This window comes from Acartia tonsa, chromosome 15 (assembly GCF_053477335.1).
Source record: "Acartia tonsa isolate MP-2025a chromosome 15, ASM5347733v1, whole genome shotgun sequence".
Classification (NCBI taxonomy): domain Eukaryota; kingdom Metazoa; phylum Arthropoda; class Copepoda; order Calanoida; family Acartiidae; genus Acartia; species Acartia tonsa.
Window position 1 is genome coordinate 1495248 of NC_137274.1, and position 21154 is coordinate 1516401.

The 21154-nt window shown below is 36.0% G+C and overlaps 2 protein-coding genes across 9 annotated transcripts in view; both read left to right on the forward strand.

The window, feature by feature from the left end:
• The window catches only part of LOC145306825 (uncharacterized), a 17786-nt gene extending 12979 nt beyond the window's left edge, over window positions 1-4807 (forward strand). The window contains exons 11-15 of one of the 4 annotated variants that reach the window (XR_013875232.1): window positions 1445-1529; window positions 2118-2222; window positions 2823-2900; window positions 3647-3824; window positions 4505-4807. Coding sequence is in view for 2 of the 4 variants with exons in the window: in XM_080149131.1 (XP_080005257.1) it covers window positions 1445-1529; window positions 2118-2222; window positions 2823-2900; window positions 3647-3760 (382 nt within the window). In the remaining 2 variants the exon portion in view is untranslated. Of the gene's footprint in view, window positions 1-1444; window positions 1530-2117; window positions 2223-2822; window positions 2901-3646 lie in introns of all 4 variants that reach the window. The other 3 variants (XR_013875233.1, XM_080149131.1, XM_080149130.1) reach the window with 3 other exon arrangements.
• On the forward strand, window positions 4807-20450 carry LOC145306823 (aspartate--tRNA ligase, cytoplasmic-like). 5 transcript variants are annotated; one of them, XR_013875231.1, is made up of 18 exons: window positions 4807-5035; window positions 5488-5545; window positions 5987-6141; window positions 8385-8498; window positions 8883-8941; window positions 9380-9476; window positions 10393-10655; window positions 11216-11319; window positions 11843-11946; window positions 12364-12455; window positions 13378-13468; window positions 15770-15826; window positions 16438-16489; window positions 17178-17214; window positions 17722-17800; window positions 18936-19159; window positions 19261-19345; window positions 20036-20450. XR_013875231.1 is itself a non-coding variant. In XM_080149127.1 (17 exons), exons 1-17 carry the CDS (start codon window positions 4838-4840, stop codon window positions 18981-18983), a joined length of 1608 nt encoding a protein of 535 aa, XP_080005253.1. In that variant the 5' UTR covers window positions 4807-4837; the 3' UTR covers window positions 18984-20450. The 5 variants fall into 5 exon arrangements, 2 of the variants coding, with proteins under 2 accessions (XP_080005253.1, XP_080005252.1); XR_013875229.1 differs by having other exon boundaries at window positions 18936-19345; XR_013875230.1 differs by having other exon boundaries at window positions 19261-20450.
• Window positions 20451-21154: the final 704 nt, after the last annotated feature.

Consider the following 21154-nt stretch of genomic DNA (forward strand, 5'->3'; position numbering starts at 1 on the left):
TCCGTAAGGTAGCTCACCTGTTGAGCGTCTGATCTCAGTTCATCTTTGTTGAGTCAAGCAGTGATGTAAACCGCAAGCTCCGACTCTAAAAGAGATGCGTTAGTGAGCCTTGAGTGTTCCCGTGAATAGTGTGAATGTTTGTTGAACAAGAGACATATGACAATAATCTTGATAATAAAGTTCACAATCAGATTGAACACATGGCAATACATATCACTTTAGTCAATCACATATTCATGGGAGCACTCCAGGCGACAAATAAATATTTCTAATAATTGGAAGACTTATTCATTGCTTACATACATGAGGCCAAGAATGTATGTTTATTTTTATTGATAAAATTGCTTGAGGATTTTGATAAAACTTTAGATAAAATCTTTATAAAATGATTATATAAAAGTCCAATAAAATCATTATGAAGAAGACTGTTTATCAATAAATATTAAAATACTTATGCTGATAGTTTGAAATGAATATTGATTTAGAAATTGTATTTATTGATGATGACTTGGAGCTTATTATTGATGAGACATTTATTGTAAAGATCTTCATGTTTATTTCTGATCATGCTAATTTGTCATTGAGATCTTCTTGCATCATATATTCATCATCATTATTATTATCATCATCATCATCATTCTTGGTATCATCAATCTTGTTATCATCAATCTTGTTATCATCATATCAATCATCATCTTGTAAGTCTTCTTCATCCTAAATAACATCAATATAAGCTTTGATTATATTTGTGATATTTACATCATGACGCTCACATCTACATGTACACACGGTCTTCTATTACAATGTATGAAAGATTACCTAAAAACGGTAGCGCAGTGCAAATATGACAGCTGTCCCACTTTAACAAGAACGAACACGTTCACATCTCTCTCTGAAATAATAATGAACCGATATACACTTTAAATTTTAGCCCAGAATCAATTTAACTTTCTGCAGTAGAAAAAGCCCCTTACATATTAAATCTTAATAATTGAATAATCAACAATATAACAAATTATAAATATATTTCATTAAATCACTATAAAGCATTTGGTATTGGTCTAACAAGGATGCATTTCTTCATAGCTTCACCTCCTCACTAATTTGGTATAGATCTATTTGGTATGGTTCAAAGCTCCACTGGTTTGATATAGGTAAATGACCTAAAACTTAACAAAACATAATTTGTCACAATGTATCACGTATTAGGTAACACACAGTACATGGTGATTCCCATAACAGGTTAGGTATAATTTAGATAGACAAGCGGCTACGCCCCCTAGATGCCTTTAGGGGCAACTATGGTGGGAAGTTTAAATGAGAAAAAAGTTTTTTTGGAAGGGGGGCAATTTTTTATTGGGAGGGTTAATATACCCTTTTTGATGAGCGTGAGAATTATTTAGGGACCATGGGAACTTTTTAATGATTTACCTTTTTGTTTCAGAAAGAGATATTCTTTGGACAAAGAGAGAAGTAAATGTTTGCTCTACGCCTACGCTGTAGCTCTAGGCCAGGCTAGATTGCATCAGGTGACACCCGAGTGAACTTTTTAACAAGCGTGAGAATTATTTAGGGACCGTGGGAACTTTTTGACGAAAATTAATTATTTAGTGACCGTGGGAACTTTTTAACGAGCGTGAGAATTATTTTGCGACATTCTGGTAACAAATAAAGTATACAACGTACATCCTCAATGATTATTCACAATATTATTCCTTTTGTAGATTACAATGAGTGATTGAAACGTTTGAACACTTAACTAGCCACCAAACATCAATATTCAATAAAAGTTCCCAAAGTTTGGCTCAATTAGTTCAGTGTCCAATCGTTTCGACCAATAATTCTAATCTCCAGAAGGGGTCATTTTTTTTTGTATCATCATTGGGGATGAACATCAATTTATCAGCTATTGTCTTATCCCTTGAGATCCCTACAGACAGACATCCTGTTGCTTTTGTATTCTTGTGGACTGTTTGTTACCCAAGTTCCCAAAGTTTTTAAGAAAGTTTTCTCATTCGTTTGCTTGATAAGTTTAGTGACTTATGTTTAATCTTGGTTGGTTCATTAAGTTGAGTTTTCAAACGTTTCAACCACTAATTTTAATGTATGTTGTACAGGGTGAAGATCTGAGTGAGCCCATCCGTATCAACTCAATATCCACCAATGGGAACCAGTTCACCCTGTCAACTTTCCAGCTTAATTCTCTACAACTTGATAACAAGGCAAGACAAAATAATAGTTAAGCCGTGGGAATTTATTATAGACCGTGGGAACTTTTTCTATGACCAGGAATTTTTTATTCTTGGAAACTTTTTTATAATTGTCAACTTTCCAGCTCAATTCTCTACAACTAGATAACAAGGCAGGACAAAATAATAGTTAAGCTGTGGAAACTTTTTTTTGAAGACGTGGGAACTTTTTGAGGGCGTAGGAGCTTTTTTAGTTCGTGGGAACTTTTTTTTGGCTGATGGTAGATTTTTCTATTTGTCAACTTTCCAGCTCAATTCTCTACAACTAGTTAACAAGGCAGGACAAAACAATAGTTAAGCCGTGGGAACTGTTTGTAGACCGTGGGAATTTTTTTAGGGCGTGGGAGCTTTTTTTTAGTTCGTGGGAACTTTTTAGCTGATGAGACTTTTTCTATTTGTCAACTTTCCAGTTGAATTCTCAACAACTTTTTTACAACATTACAAACTTTATAACCTATAATTTTAAATTACCAAAAGGGTAATTTTGTGTATCATCATTGAGGGATGTACATCAAATTATCGGCCATTGTCTTATCCCTTGAGATCCCTGAATTATTTTGTCCCCTGACCAAGGAGAAGCCAAATTATTTCTATTTCCACGCGGAGCCGTTGCAACTCTTCCAGTCATGCGGGATTGACAAATCCGGACAGGTAAATCCGATTAAACCGGTTCTCAGTAATAATATCCGCGGAAAGTTTTCTATAATACCCTAACACTATAAATGATTCATGGATAGTGGAAATATCTGATTAATATCCGCTGGATTAGAACCGGTTCTTAGTAATACTATCCGCATAATATCCGCGGAAAGCTGTCTATAATACGATGAAATAAATAACTATTCCAGTATGTCTTCAGAACCCCGTTTAATATCCGCCAAATTAGAACCGGTTCTCAGTCAAACTAAAAAATCATGTATAACAGTTTAATTGGCCCGGGCTTCGGCTCCTTGGGGCCAAGTTGTTGATTAAAAATGTAAGTATGTCCTTAAACATTATCCTGTATATAGTAGTTTTTCATTAAATTTTCTTTATAGGTACTTTCACTTTAATACTTTTGTATTACTTACCCTATGATTATTAAGTTTTTACTCTCTGTAAGTGTTAATGTTCGTTTGTCCTATCGTTTTAGAGCTTCGCTTTTATGGATGTTGTCATCATTGTTTTTTTTTTATAATTTATCCCCTAATCCGTCATTTTTGTATCCTTTAAGTAAAAAACTTTAATCAGAGGTGGATTCTTTAAAAAAAAACTAGGCTCGCTACTCGCAGGTGAAGCAAAATTATTTTTGTGAAAAATCCTCCAAAATCACAGTAAAAATTAAATCTAGGTACAAAAATTGAACAACATCTTATGTTAATAGGTAGGTTTATGATTTTTATATTTATTTTATTTAGGTGGCGTTTGACGGGCTAGATATGAACACATATTCTCTGTTTCATTCTCTCCTTACCTCCACTGATGGAAGCACAGAACAAAGAACATCCAACAGACAATCTGTCAGATCTTAAAATTTGTCATTATGCTATTATACGTAGCAGGGAGGGAGGGGACATTGGACTGTTAATTACACTGGTACCCAATGTTTTATAACAAGGCTATCTTATTCGTTGACAATGGCCGATAAAGGGGGTTGGGTCGGATCTGACACTTTTGCTGAAACAGTGATTATATTCTTTGTCTTTGTAGTAAGAGGATAGGTTATTTGGGAAAAAAAGTTTACTTTTGCGACTTATTTTTCTTATATTTAAAAATTTCAGGTGCAGGTGCTGCAAGCCTCCAGGTTGTCTCTGGACAGGAAAATTTTTTTGAAGAGTTAGAAGTGAAATTATAAAACAAAATATGCATCTCTTTGAATGTTATTTACATTTTTGAAGATAAATCATGCATATTTTTTTTAGTTGAACTCTAACTTTAAAAAAAAAAATTTCATCTTTGCCTGTTCAGAGACAACCTGGAGGCCTGCCGCACCTAAACCTGGAGACCTATCAAAAAAAATTTAAAAATAAACTTTTTTCCGAAATAACCTATTCTCTCACTCCAACGACAAAGCCTATAATCACTGTTTAAGCAAAAGTGTCAGATTCGACCCCACCTTGATGTACATCCCAAATTATGACAATTAAAAATACCTCTTCTATAAATTAAAATTAGTAGTAGAAACGTTTGAACACTTAACTTAATCAACCAACTAATCAAAATTCAGCTGTTTAGCCAACAAATAAAAAAAATTTATTATAAAACTTTGGGGACAGGTTTAATAATAAACAGCCCATTAAAGTTAAAGTATGTTTTCTGTATGTTTATTATTGTTGCACTATTTAATTTATGCTAAATATTAGGGTTAGGCCGGATATCTGGCCATTTTTAATATCCTGGCGGATATCTGATATTAAAACTATCCGGTTTCATGATATCCGGCTGATTTTTGACGCCGGATATCCGGTAAATTGCCAGATATCGAACGTTAGCCAGATATCCGGCCGGAACCGGATATCCGGCATTAGAAATCAGCCGGATATCTGGTATCCGGCCCAACCCTAAAAAATACTTTCAGATATCCCCTACAGTTGTCTGCTGCTAATAAAATGACCGAGGGCAAGGAGACCGACAAGAAAGGAGCCGCGGCCGCCGAATCCGGCGAAAAGTCCAAGGGGCAGATGAAAAAGGAGGCAAAGAAGGCGGAAAAAGCCGCCAAACGGGCGGCGGATAAGGAACAGAAGGGAGGTCAGCAGCAAGCAGAAACTGATGGACCGGATATCTCCCAGGGGAAATATGGTGTCCAGGTAAATAATTTACACCCATTCATAATTTTATAAAAGTGTGGGAAAATTTAGGAGAGCCTGGGAAAATTCATAGGAGCGTGGGTAATTTGAGGTATTTGAATTTATAGGTGCGTGGGAATATTCGTATGAGTATGGGAATTTTTACAGCCATAATTGTTTGTCGTTGTGAGCGGTGATGGGGAAGTACTCAGGAATAAGGTATAACCAACAAGCAAAATAAATTTAAAATAAAATATGGGGGGCTAAGTAGAGGTACCTAGTGAATACTACTTATGTGTTGCTTTTTCTCAAACTTTCATGAATATTCCCAAGCTCCTATAAATTTTCATTGTTGTATGAGTTGAATCAATCCAAGGTTAAGAAAGTTCAATTTCCCAAACTTTCATGAATTTTCCCACGCTCCTTTGAATTTTTTCACGCTCCTACAAATATTCTCACGCTCCTTTGTTCAGGAGATGAATCAATCGAAGGTGAAGAATGTGGTGGACATCATCAACGTCAAAGATATTAAGGAATTTACAGTGTTTATTTCAATCATTATCCTATTATTTATAGGTTGATACCTGCGACGGATCGTAGCTCAACTTGCGATCGTCGTCGGTAAGGTGATAGGTTCAAATCTCGGACCAACACCGCGTCATAACTAAAGACGTTAAAAATGGTTCCTATTGCTACGATGTCAGGTGCGCAACATTAATAGTTAGAGTAAGGGGAATGCCATGGCCCTAAACAGGCGCTACTCATTGCCATGCACAATTAGGACAAAGGTCGTGCAATCAGAGTTGGTTTTTGATTGTAATTTTGTGTTTCATCATTGGGGATGTACATCAATTTATCGGCCATTGTCTTATCCGTATTATATACAGCTTTCCGGGGACACTAATGCGGATAGTATTACTAAAAAACTGGTTTTAATCCAGCGGATATTGTGTGTAACACTGTGGAATTGACAGGTGAAGGATGCTGGCAACAAGGTCTGGATTCGTGGAAGACTCCACACAAGCAGAGCCAAGGGGAAGCAGTGCTTCTTTGTAATTCGTGATCAACAGGAGACTGTTCAGTGTCTGGCATTTGTCAATGAGAGAATTAGCAAACAGATGATTAAGGTAGGTCATGTGACCAACAGGACACTGTTCAGTGTCTGGCATTTGTCAATGAGAGAATTAGCAAACAGATGATTAAGGTAGGTCATGTGACCAACAGGACACTGTTCAGTGTCTGGCATTTGTCAATGAGAGAATTAGCAAACAGATGATTAAGGTAGGTCATGTGATCAACAGGAGACTGTTCTGTGTCTGGCATTTGTCAATGAGAGAATTAGCAAACAGATGATTAAGGTAGGTCATGTGATCAACAGGACACTGTTCAGTGTCTGGTATTTGTCAATGAGAGAATTAGCAAACAGATGATTAAGGTAGGTTATTACTTTATTAAGTTATTTACTAGGGTATAAAGGGGGAGTTAGGTTGTGCAAAAATACCGCAAAGGTGTGAGTTTTAAGGCTTAAAAACAGTAGTAGAACGATAATATTCAATAAATATGTGTATTCCTTATTGAAAAGAACTATAGACTAAAAGATTTTTTTAAGTTAACATAAATGTTATCGTTCTACTGTTGAAAACTCTAAAACTACTAAAACTCACACCTTTATGGAATTTTAGCACAACCCTTTTTTGAAAAAATAACATGGTGTCAACATGATTCCAAATTAAATAATTCGGCGAGTAATGCAAAATCTTTTCCCACATCTCCTAAGAGAGTAGGCCGATCCGGGTTCTTAAAGAAATGACTTGGTGTGGGGTTTTGTCTAGAAATCATCCGATATTTATTAAATTTAGAGGATTTTTTATTGTTTTGTGTTCTTCTGGTTCATTTCCCATATCTCTTAAGAGTATTGTTGATTATGAAATTTATTGGATACCATCGCCATGCCAATTTGGGTTCTTTAAAAAAATGACTCAGCAAAGGTTTTTGTCTAGAAATCTTCTGATGGTTGTTGGGTATTTATTAAAGAAGCAGGGGTGTATATTCTGCACAAGATTTATTTTTTTTCCCCGGCTACAAATTTTTATATTTTTTTTCCCCCTAGTTTTTTCTCACCAAGTAGGGGGGAAAATGGAAAAATATTTAAAGAACTCTATATTTTATTTATTTTATCCCTCCTACCACACATTTTTAAATTTTTTTTCCACAAGGAGGGGGGGGAAATGGAAAAAATGTTTTCAGATTTCTTAATTTTTACATTTTTTTCCCTCCAACCACTTATTTTTATTTTTTTCCCCCCTCCTCAGCAGGGGATCCCATGTAGAATATACACCCCTGTAAAGAAGTTCAATTTAATTGCATTATTCCATAAAGTTGGAGTCAAATGCTCTTTTTAAGTCAAAGTGTTCTTAATTAGAACCAAATGTATATTAATAAAATGGTCTATAATTAAGAACGTTTTGACTTCATAAATATCGCGCGACCTACACAAGATTTCTAAACTTTTTGGAGGATTTTTTTTATTGTTTTCATTTTCTAGTTTATTTCCGACATCTCCAAAGAGAGTATTGTTGATGTTTAAGCTGAAATAGTGAAAGCTGACGAAAAGGGTTGTAGTCAAATGCTCTTTTTAAGTCAAAGTGTTCTTAATTATAACCAAATGTATATAAATGAAATGTTCTATAATTATGAACATTTTGACTTAATAAATGCATTAGACTACAACTTTACGGAATTAAACGAAAAAAATGACTCTCTTTAATAAATATCTCGCGACCTACACAAGATTTATAAACTTTTTGGAGGATTTTTTTATTTATTATAAAATTTAGATTTTCTATTGTTTTTTTTTCTCGTATTCATTCAGTGGATAGGAACCAATTCTCATCCATACGAAAAAATCTATGTCTAGCATAGTATTATATCCAGCTTTCTACGAATATAAAAATGTTCAATCATTCGCCACCTCGGGGCTAAACAGACTGGTTTTAATCTCATAACTTTTTATTTTATATCTGCGTAGAGCTGTTTATAATACGATGCGAGAAATAACTATCCTTTTTTCTAGTTTATTTCCCACATCTCCAAAGAGAGTATTGTTGAGGAAATAGCTGAAATAGTGAAAGCTGACGAAAAGGGTTGTAGTCAAATGCTCTTATTAAGTCAAAGTGTTCTTAATTATAACCAAATGCACATTTTGACTTAATAAGAGCATTTGACTACAACCCAACTCCAACCTTATGGAATTAAGCCAAAAAAATGACTCTCTTTGATAAATATATTGCGACCTACACAAGATTTCTAGACTTTTTGGAGGATTTTTTTTTATATAAATTAAAGGATTTTTTATTGTGTTTTTTTCTAGTTCATTTCCCACATCTCCAAAGAGAGTATTGTTGACGTTGAAGCTGAAATAGTGAAGGCTGACGAGAAGATTGAGAGCTGCTCACAGCAAAATATTGAGCTCCACGTCCATCAGGTACTAAACCGATTGTTATCCGCTGGATTAGAACCGGTTCTCTCAGCCATACTATCCGCATAATATCCGCGTAAAGCTGTCTATGAAACTTAGCAATAGATAACTTTAAAACTCTATGAGGATAAGACAATGGCCGTTAAATTGATGTACAATCCCAATTTTGATAAACAAAATTACCCCTCCTGTAGATTAAAATTAGTGGTTGAAACGTTTGAACACTCAACTTAATAAACCAACCAATCATAATTTACTTGAGTTCCCAAAGTTATTAAGCCAACTAATATAAAAACGTTATTATAAAACTTTGGGGACTAGTTAAGTGTATTGAATAAAAATTATTGGGTTGAATTTTTGGAGAAGATTTATTTGTTGTTTTTTCTGCAGGTTTGGGTGGTGTCCGCATCCGCCCCCCAGCTTCCCCTTCTCATTGAGGACGCCGCCAGGTAAAGTTCTGAAGAACCTAATAAGCTTTTTGCATGTAGCCAAAAAATAGAAAGTATGTAAAAAAAAAATCTCAAATGGATACATTGATTTAACCTTTTATTAATTTAATATTGTACTTTTCAACCTTTATGATGAAAAATATATGTTTTTTTATTATAATTGTTATCACAGTTTTAGCATCAGGTATTTTTACCCTACATGTAATTGTACCTATTAGTACAGCTGCATTTTTAGAGATATCAAAAAACACCTGTTATGTACATTTTTAAAGAGAATATGAACCTATAATTATTTTTTTCATGCTCCTTCTGGTTGATTCCCAAAACTGGAAAACGCAGTTTTTTTAGACACATTGTAAAAACGATTCGTGTGCTAATTATAGTATAGTATAGAGGTACTTGGTAAAATGTCCCAACTGACTTAAAACTTGACTTTAGGAAAGTAACGGACGAGGAGGAGGGTAACTTTGCCCGGGTGAACCAGGACACCAGGTTGGATAACAGGATACTAGACCTTAGAACCCCAGCTAATCAGGTATCTATCTATTTGTCTGTCTGTCTATCTGTCTGTCTGTGAACCAGGATACTAGGTTGGAAAACAGGTTACTAGACCTTAGGACCCCAGCTAATCAGGTATCTATCTATCTATCTGTCTGTCTGTGTGTCTGTCCATCTATCTATCTATCTGTCTGTCTGTCTGTCTGTGAACCAGGACACCAGGTTGGATAACAGGATACTAGACCTTAGGACCCCAGCTAATCAGGTATCTATCTATCTGTCTGTCTGTCTGTCTATCTGTCTGTCTGTCTGTCTGTCTGTCTGTCTGTGAATCAAGATACTGGACCTTAGGACTCCAGCTAATCAGGTATCTATCTGTCTGTCTGTCTCTGTCTATCTATTTATCTGTCTGTCTCTGTCTGTCTGTCTATCTGTCTGTCTGTCTTTGAACCAGGATTCTAGGTTGGATAACAGAATACTGTAACCGACCTTAGGACCCCGGCTAATCAAGTATATATCTATCTATCTTTCTGTCTAACTTTCTGTCTGTCTGTCTGTCTGTCTATCTGTGAATCAGGATACTAGGTTGGATAACAGAATACTAGAACTTAGGACCCCAGATAATCAGGTATCTCTCTATCTGTCTGTCTGTCTGTCTTTGAACCAGGATTCTAGGTTGGATAACAGAATACTTGATCTTAGGACCCCGGCTAATCAAGTATATATCTATCTATTTGTCTATATATCTGTCTGTCTAACTTTCTGTCTGTCTGTCTATCTGTCTGTCTGTGAACCAGGATACTAGGTTGGATAACAGGATACTCGACCTTAGGACCCCAGCTAATCACAGGTATCTATCTATCTACCTACCTATCTATCTGTCTGTCTGACAGTCATGCTTCAAAAACAAAAATAGTTGTTTTTTATACCTAAAGGTTTCGTGATTATTTCAGGCCATTTTCCGACTGGAGGCGGGGGTTTGCGCTCTCTTCCGAGATGTACTGACTAAACAAGGTTTTGTTGAGATCCACACCCCCAAGATTATCAGCGCGGCCAGCGAGGGCGGGGCCAACGTTTTCAAGGTGTCCTATTTCAAAGGTTCAGCCTACCTAGCCCAGTCGCCGCAGCTCTACAAACAAATGGCCATAGCTGCAGATTTTGGCAAAGTTTTCACTGTCGGCGGAGTTTTCAGAGCTGAAGATTCTAATACTCACAGGTACGACGACATTTCATCAGTTTCCCGCCATTATTATTTTAAATGGAAATTTTCTTTCCAAATGGCAGATTCCTAAAATGTAGGAAGTATGCAGTAATGTGTATTAACACATCGTTTTCATTCAGGCCATCTATAATACAAAGTAGAACGATTTCTGTGTGTCTGTCTGTGTTTTTATTTGTTTGTTTGTAGCGAAGGATCTCGCTAACCGCTGAACCGATCGGGTTCTCCTTTACAGGGTATCTTCTCATAAGTCCCTGGAAGGTTTATAACTATTTTCTTGGGGGTTGGGACACCCCCCCCCCCCCAAAAAAAAATACCCCCCGTTAGCATATTTATAAAACATCAAAAAAATCTTAAGTTACTACTATCTTTTAAAATACAAATACATCTATCTGTCTGTCTGACTGGACAGCTTTTATTTTGTGATTTGTGACAGGCATTTGGCTGGGTTTGTTGGGTTGGACATGACCAATCTTCAATTTCCCGCTATAACCTTCTAATTTCGCGCCATTTTTTTTAACAGCGTAATTTATTTTACATTTTGTGATTTGTGACAGGCATTTGACTGAGTTTGTTGGGTTGGATATGGAGATGGCCTTCAAGTTCCACTATCACGAGGTTGTTGACACCATCGGGAACATGTTCACACAAATTTTCAAAGGTAGTATTTCCAGACAATATCCGCTGGATTAGAACCGGTTCTCTGCTATTCTATCCGCATATTACCCGCGGAAAGCTGTCTATGATACGGAGCTATTAATTACTATAAAACTCAGGGATCTTAAGGGATAAGACAATGGCCCATAAATTGATGTACATCCCCTGTGATAATACACAAGATTACCCAATCTGTAGATAATAATTCAGGGTTGTAACGTTTAGACACTCAACTTAATGAACCAACCAATCATAATACAATAGGTAGTTCTCCAAGGTTGTTAAGCCAACCAATGTAAATACGTTATTATAGAACTTTGGAGACTAGTACAATAAACAGCTTATTATCCTCTTCCTCCCTGAATATTTTCCAGTAATATCTGCTAGATTAGAACATATGAGTTCTATGAATTTATGAAATTCCTCCCCCCACACTTCCATGAAATTTCTCACACCTCGAAGCCTAGGTATACAATTTTTCCTAGAAAATTTTCCACGCTTTTATAACCACACTTTTTATGATTTAGGACTTAGAGACAAATTCCAGGGTGAAATTGCCACAGTAAACACGCAGTACCCATCCGAACCATTCAAGTTTTTGGATCCTCCCCTCAGGCTGGAGTTTCCAGAGGTAATGAAGTTTTGGCGGGAAAATTGTCAAATTTTGGCGGGAAAATTATTTTAGCTTAACTAAAATGAGTTGATGTAGCTAGGTGGCAATGGTGTTCAACTCTAAAAATAGGATAAACAAACGGACTATTTAAAATAATATAGCATATTATTGATAAATCTACATTTGTATATATTTTTTAAGCATGACTGACAGACAAACGGACCAAGTAAATTCTTTACCAGACGCTCATTGGTATATTTTTTTTTTAATTCGGCCGTGTAACTTGAATATCAGCAATCACATTTCTGACACTCTACAAGTGTTTATGTTCATTTGTCTTACAGTTCAGAGCTTCACTTTTATGGATGTTGTCATCCTTATTACAGCGTGTATTATAAAGTACTGTAAACCATGATAAAGTTTATTGTCTGCTAGGCTGTGTCGATGCTACGCGAGGCGGGAGTCGAGATGGGGGACGAGGACGATCTTTCCACCCCAGCAGAGAAACTCCTGGGACGATTAGTCAAGTAAGTGGTTTTTGTAACAGTACTTTGTGTACTTCAGAGTACCTTGGGTACTCTAGTGTACTTTGGGTACTTATATGTACTTTTGGTACCCTAGTGTACTTTTGGTACCCTAGTGTACTTTTGGTACCCTAGTTTACTTTGGGTACTTTAGTGTACTTTGGGTACCCTAGTGTACTTTGGGTATCCTTGTGTACTTTGGTTACCCTAGTGTACTTTGGGTACTTTAGTGTACTTTGGGTACTTTGGGTATCCTTGTGTACTTTGGTTACCCTAGTGTACTTTGGGTACTTTAGTGTACTTTGGGTACCCTAGTGTACTTTGGGTATCCTTGTGTACTTTGGTTACCCTAGTGTACTTTGGTTACCCTAGTGTACTTTGGGTACTTTAGTGTACTTTGGGTACTTTAGTGTACTTTGGGTACCCTAGGGTTATTTGGGTACCCTAGGGTACTTTTGGTACTCTAGGGTACTTTGGGTACTCTAGTGTACTTTGGGTACCTAGTGCAGATTTGCAGATTGCAGACTTTTTGTAATAAGAAACGATTGGTCAAGTAAGGGGATTTGTAACAGCAGGGATCTCAAGGGATAAGACAATGGCCGATATATTGTTTGTACATCCCTCTGTTTCTTTCCCAATCCCCTCTGTTTTCCAGTGTTTTTTCCCTTCTCTCTCCATCATTTTTATTTTCACTCTTCTCTTTTTTTATTTATAGAGGAAGCCTCTTTCGCTTCTACGTCGTGCACCTGACAGCAGCAGTAGGCGCCATTTTTAACGTCTTTAGTTATGATGCGGTGTTGGGCCGAGATTCGAACCTATCACCATGTCAATAATGAACGGATGCGTTAAGTGGTGCTTATGATTAAGAAATTTTCCCATGGTCCCAAGAATTTTCCCACGCTATGATTAATCCTTGTATATTCAGGGCCAAGTATGACACGGACTTTTTCATTTTGGACAAATTTCCCCTGGCTGTCCGACCTTTCTACACTATGCCAGATCCTTACAATCAGAAGGTATGTCTGACTGGATGGATAATTTTACATGCATGGAAACTGAGGTTGGGCTGTGTTTCCGGCCTTTTTCAATATTTGGCCAGATACCGGATATTGAAACCATCCGGTTACAGGATAACCGGCTGAATTCTTATTACAAATACCCGGTTATCAGGTAATTTTCCGGATATCCGGCATTAAAAATCAGCCGGTTATCCGGTATCTGGCCTAAAAAGTATCCGGCTTAACCCTAATGAAAACATTTTTTAGGGGGTTTGTTTGTGGGTTTCTTTTATTGAGGGGCCAACAAATAAGGTACCTTAGACGTCCTGACGTTCTTTTTATGTAAACCCTGGATAAGAAACATTTAGAATTGCTAATATTAGTTTTTAATATGTATTTTAAAACGAATTAAGTGCTGAAACTTTCCCCAGTCCATGGGGTTGGGGTTGGCGTTGGGGGGGGCAACAATCCTCCCCTAGAAAAAAAACCTGCTCACGTTCAATCCGCACAAAGTAATGACCATTTTAACTTTGGGCTCAGGATGCCCAATCCAAGGAAGATTGAAGAACCATTGTGCGTGGCCTAGCTACGTTCTAATGAAAAGGCAATAATGATGAAAACATCCCTAAGTGGCGAAGCACTAAAAAATCATGGAGCGGACAAATGGACAAAGTTAGTTATAGAGCAGATGTTCAGTTCTCAAAATAAAGAAAAAAGATGCAAAATATGGTTTTTGTCTTTTGAAGCATGACCGACAGACAGACGGACAAAACACTGTATAGATTAGATGCACACATGTTATAGTAATCCTCACTAGAAATTTCAGCTGTATATCTTCGATAGCAGCAAAGTATATCACATTTCCCCCCTAGTGTTACGGACGGACAGAAAAATTTAAGGGGGGGGGGGGGGTTTTAATGCAACCATCTCGTAATCAATGTATAAATGGCACTTAGAATTCGAATTTGGATCTGAAATTTTGCATGAGTAATCCTTGGAAGGTCTATTTTCCCTAAATCGAACAAAAAGTTGGAAAAGTAGCGGCTAACGGCTGGCGGCTCATCCGTTTAGACATTTGTTGGGTATTTTCAAGCGAAATCCATCACGAAACCTCTCTCCACATAATGCTCTTTTCCGATCCAAAACGTTTTCAAACGGTTCTAGCCGGAAATTGCTGGTACTAGAAATCTAAAAAAAAAATTTTTTTTGTATCATTTCACATGATTTAAAGCAAAAATATGTTTCAAAAAGTTGATTTCTACGTAATTTATGAAGATTTGCCCCAAAAATAGCCAAAAAACGGCTAAACGGCTGAGCCGTTAGCCGTTACTTTTTCAACTTTTTTTTCAATTTAGGGAAAATAGACCTACCAAGGATTACTCATGCACAATTTCAGATCAAAATTCGAATTTTAAGTGCCATTTATACATTGATTACGAGATGGTTGCATTAAAAAAAAAAAACCTTATAGAGTAGCTTTGTTACTAATAAGGATGACAACATCCATAGAAGCGAAGCTGAAAATATTAAGACTAAAGACCATCTAAAACTTAAGTTTGTCTGTTGGCTCTTTCTTGATCTGAAAATCAAGAGGCCAGATGAAATTTTTAAAAGCGAAGCTTTTCTATAATTAGGGTCGGTCCGTACGTCCGTCCGTCCGAGATAGATAGCTTTTATTCGTTAATTTAGGCATGTTAGAATAGTCCTATCGATTTCAAACTTTGCATGATGATTCCTGTAGTAGTTGGGTACGATTTAGAAAGCGTAGCAACTCTATAATCATTACCAAAATGTCCGTACGTCCATTTTAAACATGTTGATTTTTTACTTTTTTAACACCAAATTTTCAAGTGTTCTATTTATCCGTTTGATCTGTTTTTTGGTATATTGATTCCTGGGACAACAAAGAACAATATTATAAGCGAAGCAACTCTATAATCAAGTCCAAAATGTAAGTATCCTGTTTTTAAGCAGTTTTTCAACAAAACTTACAATTTTGATTCGACATTTATACATTTATGTTCCGATTTTTCAGTTCAGATACTATACAAGTGTTAATGTCCGTTTGTCCTACCGTTTCAGTGCTTCGCTTTTATGGATGTTCTCATCCTTGTTTTTTAGAAAATGTTGATTTTTATGAAAGTTTTATATTAGAAATCTCAAAACGTGATTTTTTGGCGGCGGATTTATACCTATGAAGAATTTTTTTTTGCAACTTTAATATCCAGTTATCCGGCCGGATACCGGATATTCGGCATTAGAAATCAGCCGGATATCCGGTATACGGCCCAACCCTACAATCCAGTATATTTATTTCAGTATTCCAACTCCTATGATATGTTTATGAGAGGTGAAGAAATTTTGTCCGGTGCTCAAAGGAAACAGTTGCAAATTTAAATATTTTGGGGACCAATAAATGTTTTGGAGACCTGTCATGGATGTTTACAAAATACCTAAATTTGTGTGCTTTTTTTATTATTTGCTACATAAATCACAAGAGTATGGCCTATTTCTGCCGTTGCCCATTAGTTTTGGGTCATGGAAAGAAAATGTTTCATCTTATTTTCACAGTATCTTTTGAAAGGTTATTTTAGGTTAGGTTAAGTAAATATCAATGATTGCCCCACAGGGGCTAGAAATAGGAGAAAAGCTACTGTAAATATACGGGAAAAAACGCTACTTCATTTTCTTTCCATGATCCTTAGTTTTTTAGGTTCAATGGATTTATGCTTTGCTTACTGTCATTGTATTAACCCTAAATGAATGGAGGTTACATTGAACACCCCGCAGTATTTTTTTTGAGGGTTGTATATTCCTACTTAAAACTAAATTTTTCATAATAGCTTTTTTACCTCAGTAAATTGCTTTTTAGAGCTGCAAATCAGTGTAGTCATTTATTATTGAAAAGATCATGTATAAACCAGCTTTTATCTTCATCCACCCCTCCCCCCCCCCCATCCTTAGCAATTTGTAACTGTTATGATAACAGGATTCATGATCCAAACTTCTTGACAGAGAGAGCCAAGCTTCATGGAGTTGGTAAGTAATAGCGTGGGAAAATAATTGTAAGCATGGGAAAATAGTATTAAGCATGGGAAAATAATGATCCAAATTTCTTGACAGAGAGAGCCAAGCTTCATGGAGTTGGTAAGTAAATACGATAATATTCACTATATATAAATATATAAAATTTGTTGTCTTTGGTTCTATTCAATAAGAAATACACATATTTAGTGAATATTTTCGTTCTCGCACTGTTTTTAAGCCTTAAACCTCCCCCAATTTTATATATTGTGGAAATGTATAAAGAACAAGAACAGATACTACTTTTTATGATACATAAAGAAATAAGGGCTGTTAACCCTAAAAAGTACTTATTTGTGGGTCTTACTGTGTAGGGGAAAATGATGGGTTTTTAAGCTTGAAGGTGGCTCCATTCTTACCTCTCACCCCTCTCCTTGGACGTCTATGTAGGTTTGGTTTTTGTATATAATAATCTTTTTCCCATGTAGCTTCAAAACGGTTCTAAGACATACTGAAAAATCATATATAGCATCATGATACAGACAATTTTCCACGAATAATAAAATTAATGCTATTTTTTTAGCCCGTCCTTCGGTCTCTCAGGCCTAACAAAACTGGTTTAAATCTTATAATTTTACATCTTAATATCGGTGGAAAGCTGTCTATAATACGATGCGATAAATAACTAATTTCCTATTTTCAGAGCTGAACACCATTGCAGCCTACATCGACTCATTTAGGTAAGTTTCACCATTTTCGCGGCAACTTATTCTCATAACTCTTGTATATAGATAGATGTATCTCAGAAATCTTAAGGGAAAGGATAATAAATTGGTGTATATCCTCATTGATAATATAAATAACTAGCTCTACTGTAGATAAAAGTTTTAAGTTGTAAATTTAGGACACAACTCCTTCTTTCTCTTTCTCTCTCTCTAACCCTCCTTGATGATAATCTATCTGTCATTATAGGTATGGATGTCTCTCCATGCTGGAGGAGTTATTGGTATGGATCTCTCTTTCTCTCCCCCTATCTCTCTCTATCTTTATCTATCTATCTATCCCTCTCTACCATTTTTCCGCCAAAATTTTAAATTTTTCCCGCCTTGTTTCTGACAACTATATTAAAGGTATGGGTGTCCCCCCCAAGCGGGGGCAGGCATTGGTATGGATCTCTCCCTCTCTATCTATCTATCCCTTTCCACCATTTTCCCGCCAAAACTTGACATTTTCCCGCCATATTATAGGTATGGATGTCCCCCCCACGCGGGAGGAGGTATTGGTATGGAGAGAGTGACAATGCTATATCTTGGTCTAGACAATATCAGGAATAATATGGATCTAATAACATATGGATATACTAGCGGATACGCCCCCTAGAAGCCTCTAGAGGCACTTATGGTGGGAGGGGGAGAAGTCGATCCCCATCCAAGTTTGCATTAAATGTTTTAAAAAGAAAAAGTATAAAAAATTGCGGGGGGTATTTTTTTTTTTTGAAGGATGCCCTAAAATAGTTAAAAACCTTCCCGGGACCTATAAGAAGCTTCACTGTAAAGGAGAACCATATCGGTTCAGCGGTTAGCGAGATCCTTTGCCACATACATAAAGAGCTTACTACTTTATATAATAGGATAATCAAATTATGTATCACTAGCGGCTACGCCCCTAGAGGCCTCTAGTGGCACTTTGAATGTTTTTTTATTTAAAATGTTTAATTAGAGAAATAATTGGTTTATGTTTCGTTCAAGTCTCTTTTTTGGGAAGTGGTTATTTTTTTCTAGGGGTGATTTCTCTTAGGAGGGTGGTGGTACCCTCCAACAAAATAGTTATAAGCCTTCCCAGGACCTATGAGAATCTACCCTGTAGAGGAGAATCCGATCGGTTCAGCGGTTAGCGAGATCCTTTGGTACAAACACACAGACAAATAGACATCCTGTTACTTTAGTATAAGGATTACTTGGATCTTACACCCAGGGATCTAAAGGGATAAGACAATGTCGGATAAATTGATGTATACCCCAAATGATGATACACTAAAGGTCCCCAAGGTTGGATACCGCCCGTTAACATCTTAAAATGTCAGTATGTCCATATCAGTATTTAGATAGGAAGATTTTTGTGGTAGGGGTAAGAGAATTTTTTTTCTAGAGGCAATTTCTCTTTGGAGAATGAAAAGTTAACTGTTAGCTAACAAACAAACATCCTGTTACTTTAATATATATTTTTAAAATGGATGTAGGATATACGTGGATGGATATTATGACAGGGGAATCATTGATCTTAATTTAGGTTGCTATTATCCCTGTCATTTATTGGTCAATTCGTTTATGAAGTAGAAGGAGGGGAAGAATAAATCCATTATTTTAATTTATTTTAGGTGTATATATAGACATACGAACATACGATCCTAATTATCGAAAAGCTTCGCTTTTCAAAAATATTAAAGATCCATATAATTAATAGGAAGACTAGCATGTTCCCTAGAGACCCCAAGAGGCTGACTCCATAAAAACTTTGGGTACTTTAGTGTACTTTGGGTACTATCTATGTGTACTTGTGTACTAATACTTTTCCAGTATGGCTTCCAAACCAATTAATATCCGCTGGATTCGAACCAGTTCTCAGCCATACTGTAAAATTATGTATAGCATCGTATTACATCTAGTTTTCTACTAATATAAAGAAGTATAATCAATAAGATTTAAACCAGTTTTGTTAACCCCTGCCTTCGGCATCTTGAGGCTAAAAAATTTTATAATTGTACATTTTTTTATATCCCCGGAAAGCTGTCTATAATACGATGCGATAAATAACTATTATCATTGCATATGGATTTCAGAGGTTTTCCCCACATAATGCCAGTTAAACATCGTAACCCCCTGCCCCCTCTCCCCCCTTTATTTTTAGATAAATGAAAATGAGGGGGTTTTTTCTATGCACTAAACATGGCGTTGCTATAAAAAATCTAATTACATAAGGTGTAATGTTACAAAAGATCTAATGCTACAAAAGGTCTAATGTTACAAAAGGTCTAATATTACGAAAAACTTATGGAATAAGCAGTAAATTATTATTTTTAAATGTAATAAAATTATTACCTACATAAAAAATCTTTCAATTGCCGAAGAAAAAATCTTCCAATTTTTATGGCCATCGGGAATTTTTCAACATAAAAATTGGAATATAATGTATATTTATTTTCTAAATTAGATCTTTTGTAGGATTAGACCTTTTGTAGCAAAGCCATACCTAGTATAACCTAGCCTAACTTAACCTTAAGTAATAATAGGGTATAGTTAATTTCGTAGTAACGCCTCTTAAGGGGTGATTCTCCTCTGTCTAGCCCCTGCAGGGGGTCTCTAACCCTTCGGGCCCAATTGCCTAACCCTACAGGGCAATCACCTAATCTAACCTAAAATCGCCTATCAAAAGCTACTGTGGACATACGACGAAACGCCCCTTAAGAGGCGTTGCCACGAAAGGGACTATACCCAAATAATGAAACGAAAACAACCCTCATTTATTTTTAATGTATTATTTAATATGAAGGTTGGGTTTCAGTGCTCAACGGGCGATTTGGGGGGAATTACTCAGATTTGAGCTAGTTCATTTTTATATTTATTTTTTACAAAAGAGAGAGGTAGGTTGTGCTAAAATTCCGTAAAGGTGTGAGTTTTAAGGCTTAAAAATAGTTGTAGGATGATTATATTCACTAAATATGTGTATTCCTTATTGAAAAGAACTAAAAACTAATTTTTTTTAATAATATTTTTTAATATTGTCGTTCTACTACTCTTTTTAAGCCTTAAAACTCACACCTTTACGGAATTTAAGCACAACCTACCTCCCCCTTTATCTTAATTCGATTTGTATTAAATCTTCAAAAAACTTTTTTCTTTTTATAAAAGCCCACTATTGTTTGTTAGAAATTTGTAAACACTTTTTTATTATTAAAATAAATCTGAAATAATAAAAATTTTGTTATTGTATTTTAGTTACTCTATAATTAACTTTATCTGGTCGTAGGACAAACTAACATTAACTCCCTCGTCGCTGGGGAGGTGATAGGTTCGAATCTCGGCTTAACACCGCGTAATAACTATAGAAGTTAAAAATGATTTCAACTGCTACAACGGCAGGTGCTCTACATAAATAGTCAGAGTAGGAGGGGGGAATGCCGTGGCCCCAAACAGGCGCAACTCATTAACATGCACAGTTAGGACTTATCAGACAAAGGTCGTGCAATCAAAGGGTTGGTTGTGTGTTGGGCAAATGGACGCTTTACACTGCAATCATAAGCGGAATATAGAGAGGTCTACTACCCGAAGCAACACCAAGACCCCTAAAGTCATCATCAACATTAACTCTTGTAGATTGTCAGAACTGAATAAGCAAAATATGAATGTATACCTAAGTTAACAAAAATTTTCTGCAAAACTTCTTAATTACATAATTCTGTTTAAGAACATACTGACATTTTTAGGACTTGATTTTAGAAATGCTTCGCTTATAACATTATACCTTGGTGTAAAAGGAATCCCCAGTATTTCAAAAATCAGATCAATAAAATATTTTTATCTTACAATTTAGAGTCAAAAAAAGTTAAAAATCAGCATGTTATAAATGGACATACGGACTATCTGATAACAGTTATAGAGCTGCTACGCTTTTTAAATTATA

What these genes read in the sequence shown, in the direction of transcription:
- LOC145306823 (XM_080149126.1), top strand. Translation starts at nt 4,838, where the DNA reads ATGACCGAGGGCAAGGAGACCGACAAGAAAGGAGCCGCGGCCGCCGAA. An exon ending in TTAGCAAACAGATGATTAAG is followed by an intron (nt 6,142 to 8,384) that starts GTAGGTCATGTG and finishes GTTTTTTTCTAG; the next exon opens with TTCATTTCCCACATCTCCAA. An exon ending in CTCCTGGGACGATTAGTCAA is followed by an intron (nt 12,456 to 13,377) that starts GTAAGTGGTTTT and finishes TTGTATATTCAG; the next exon opens with GGCCAAGTATGACACGGACT.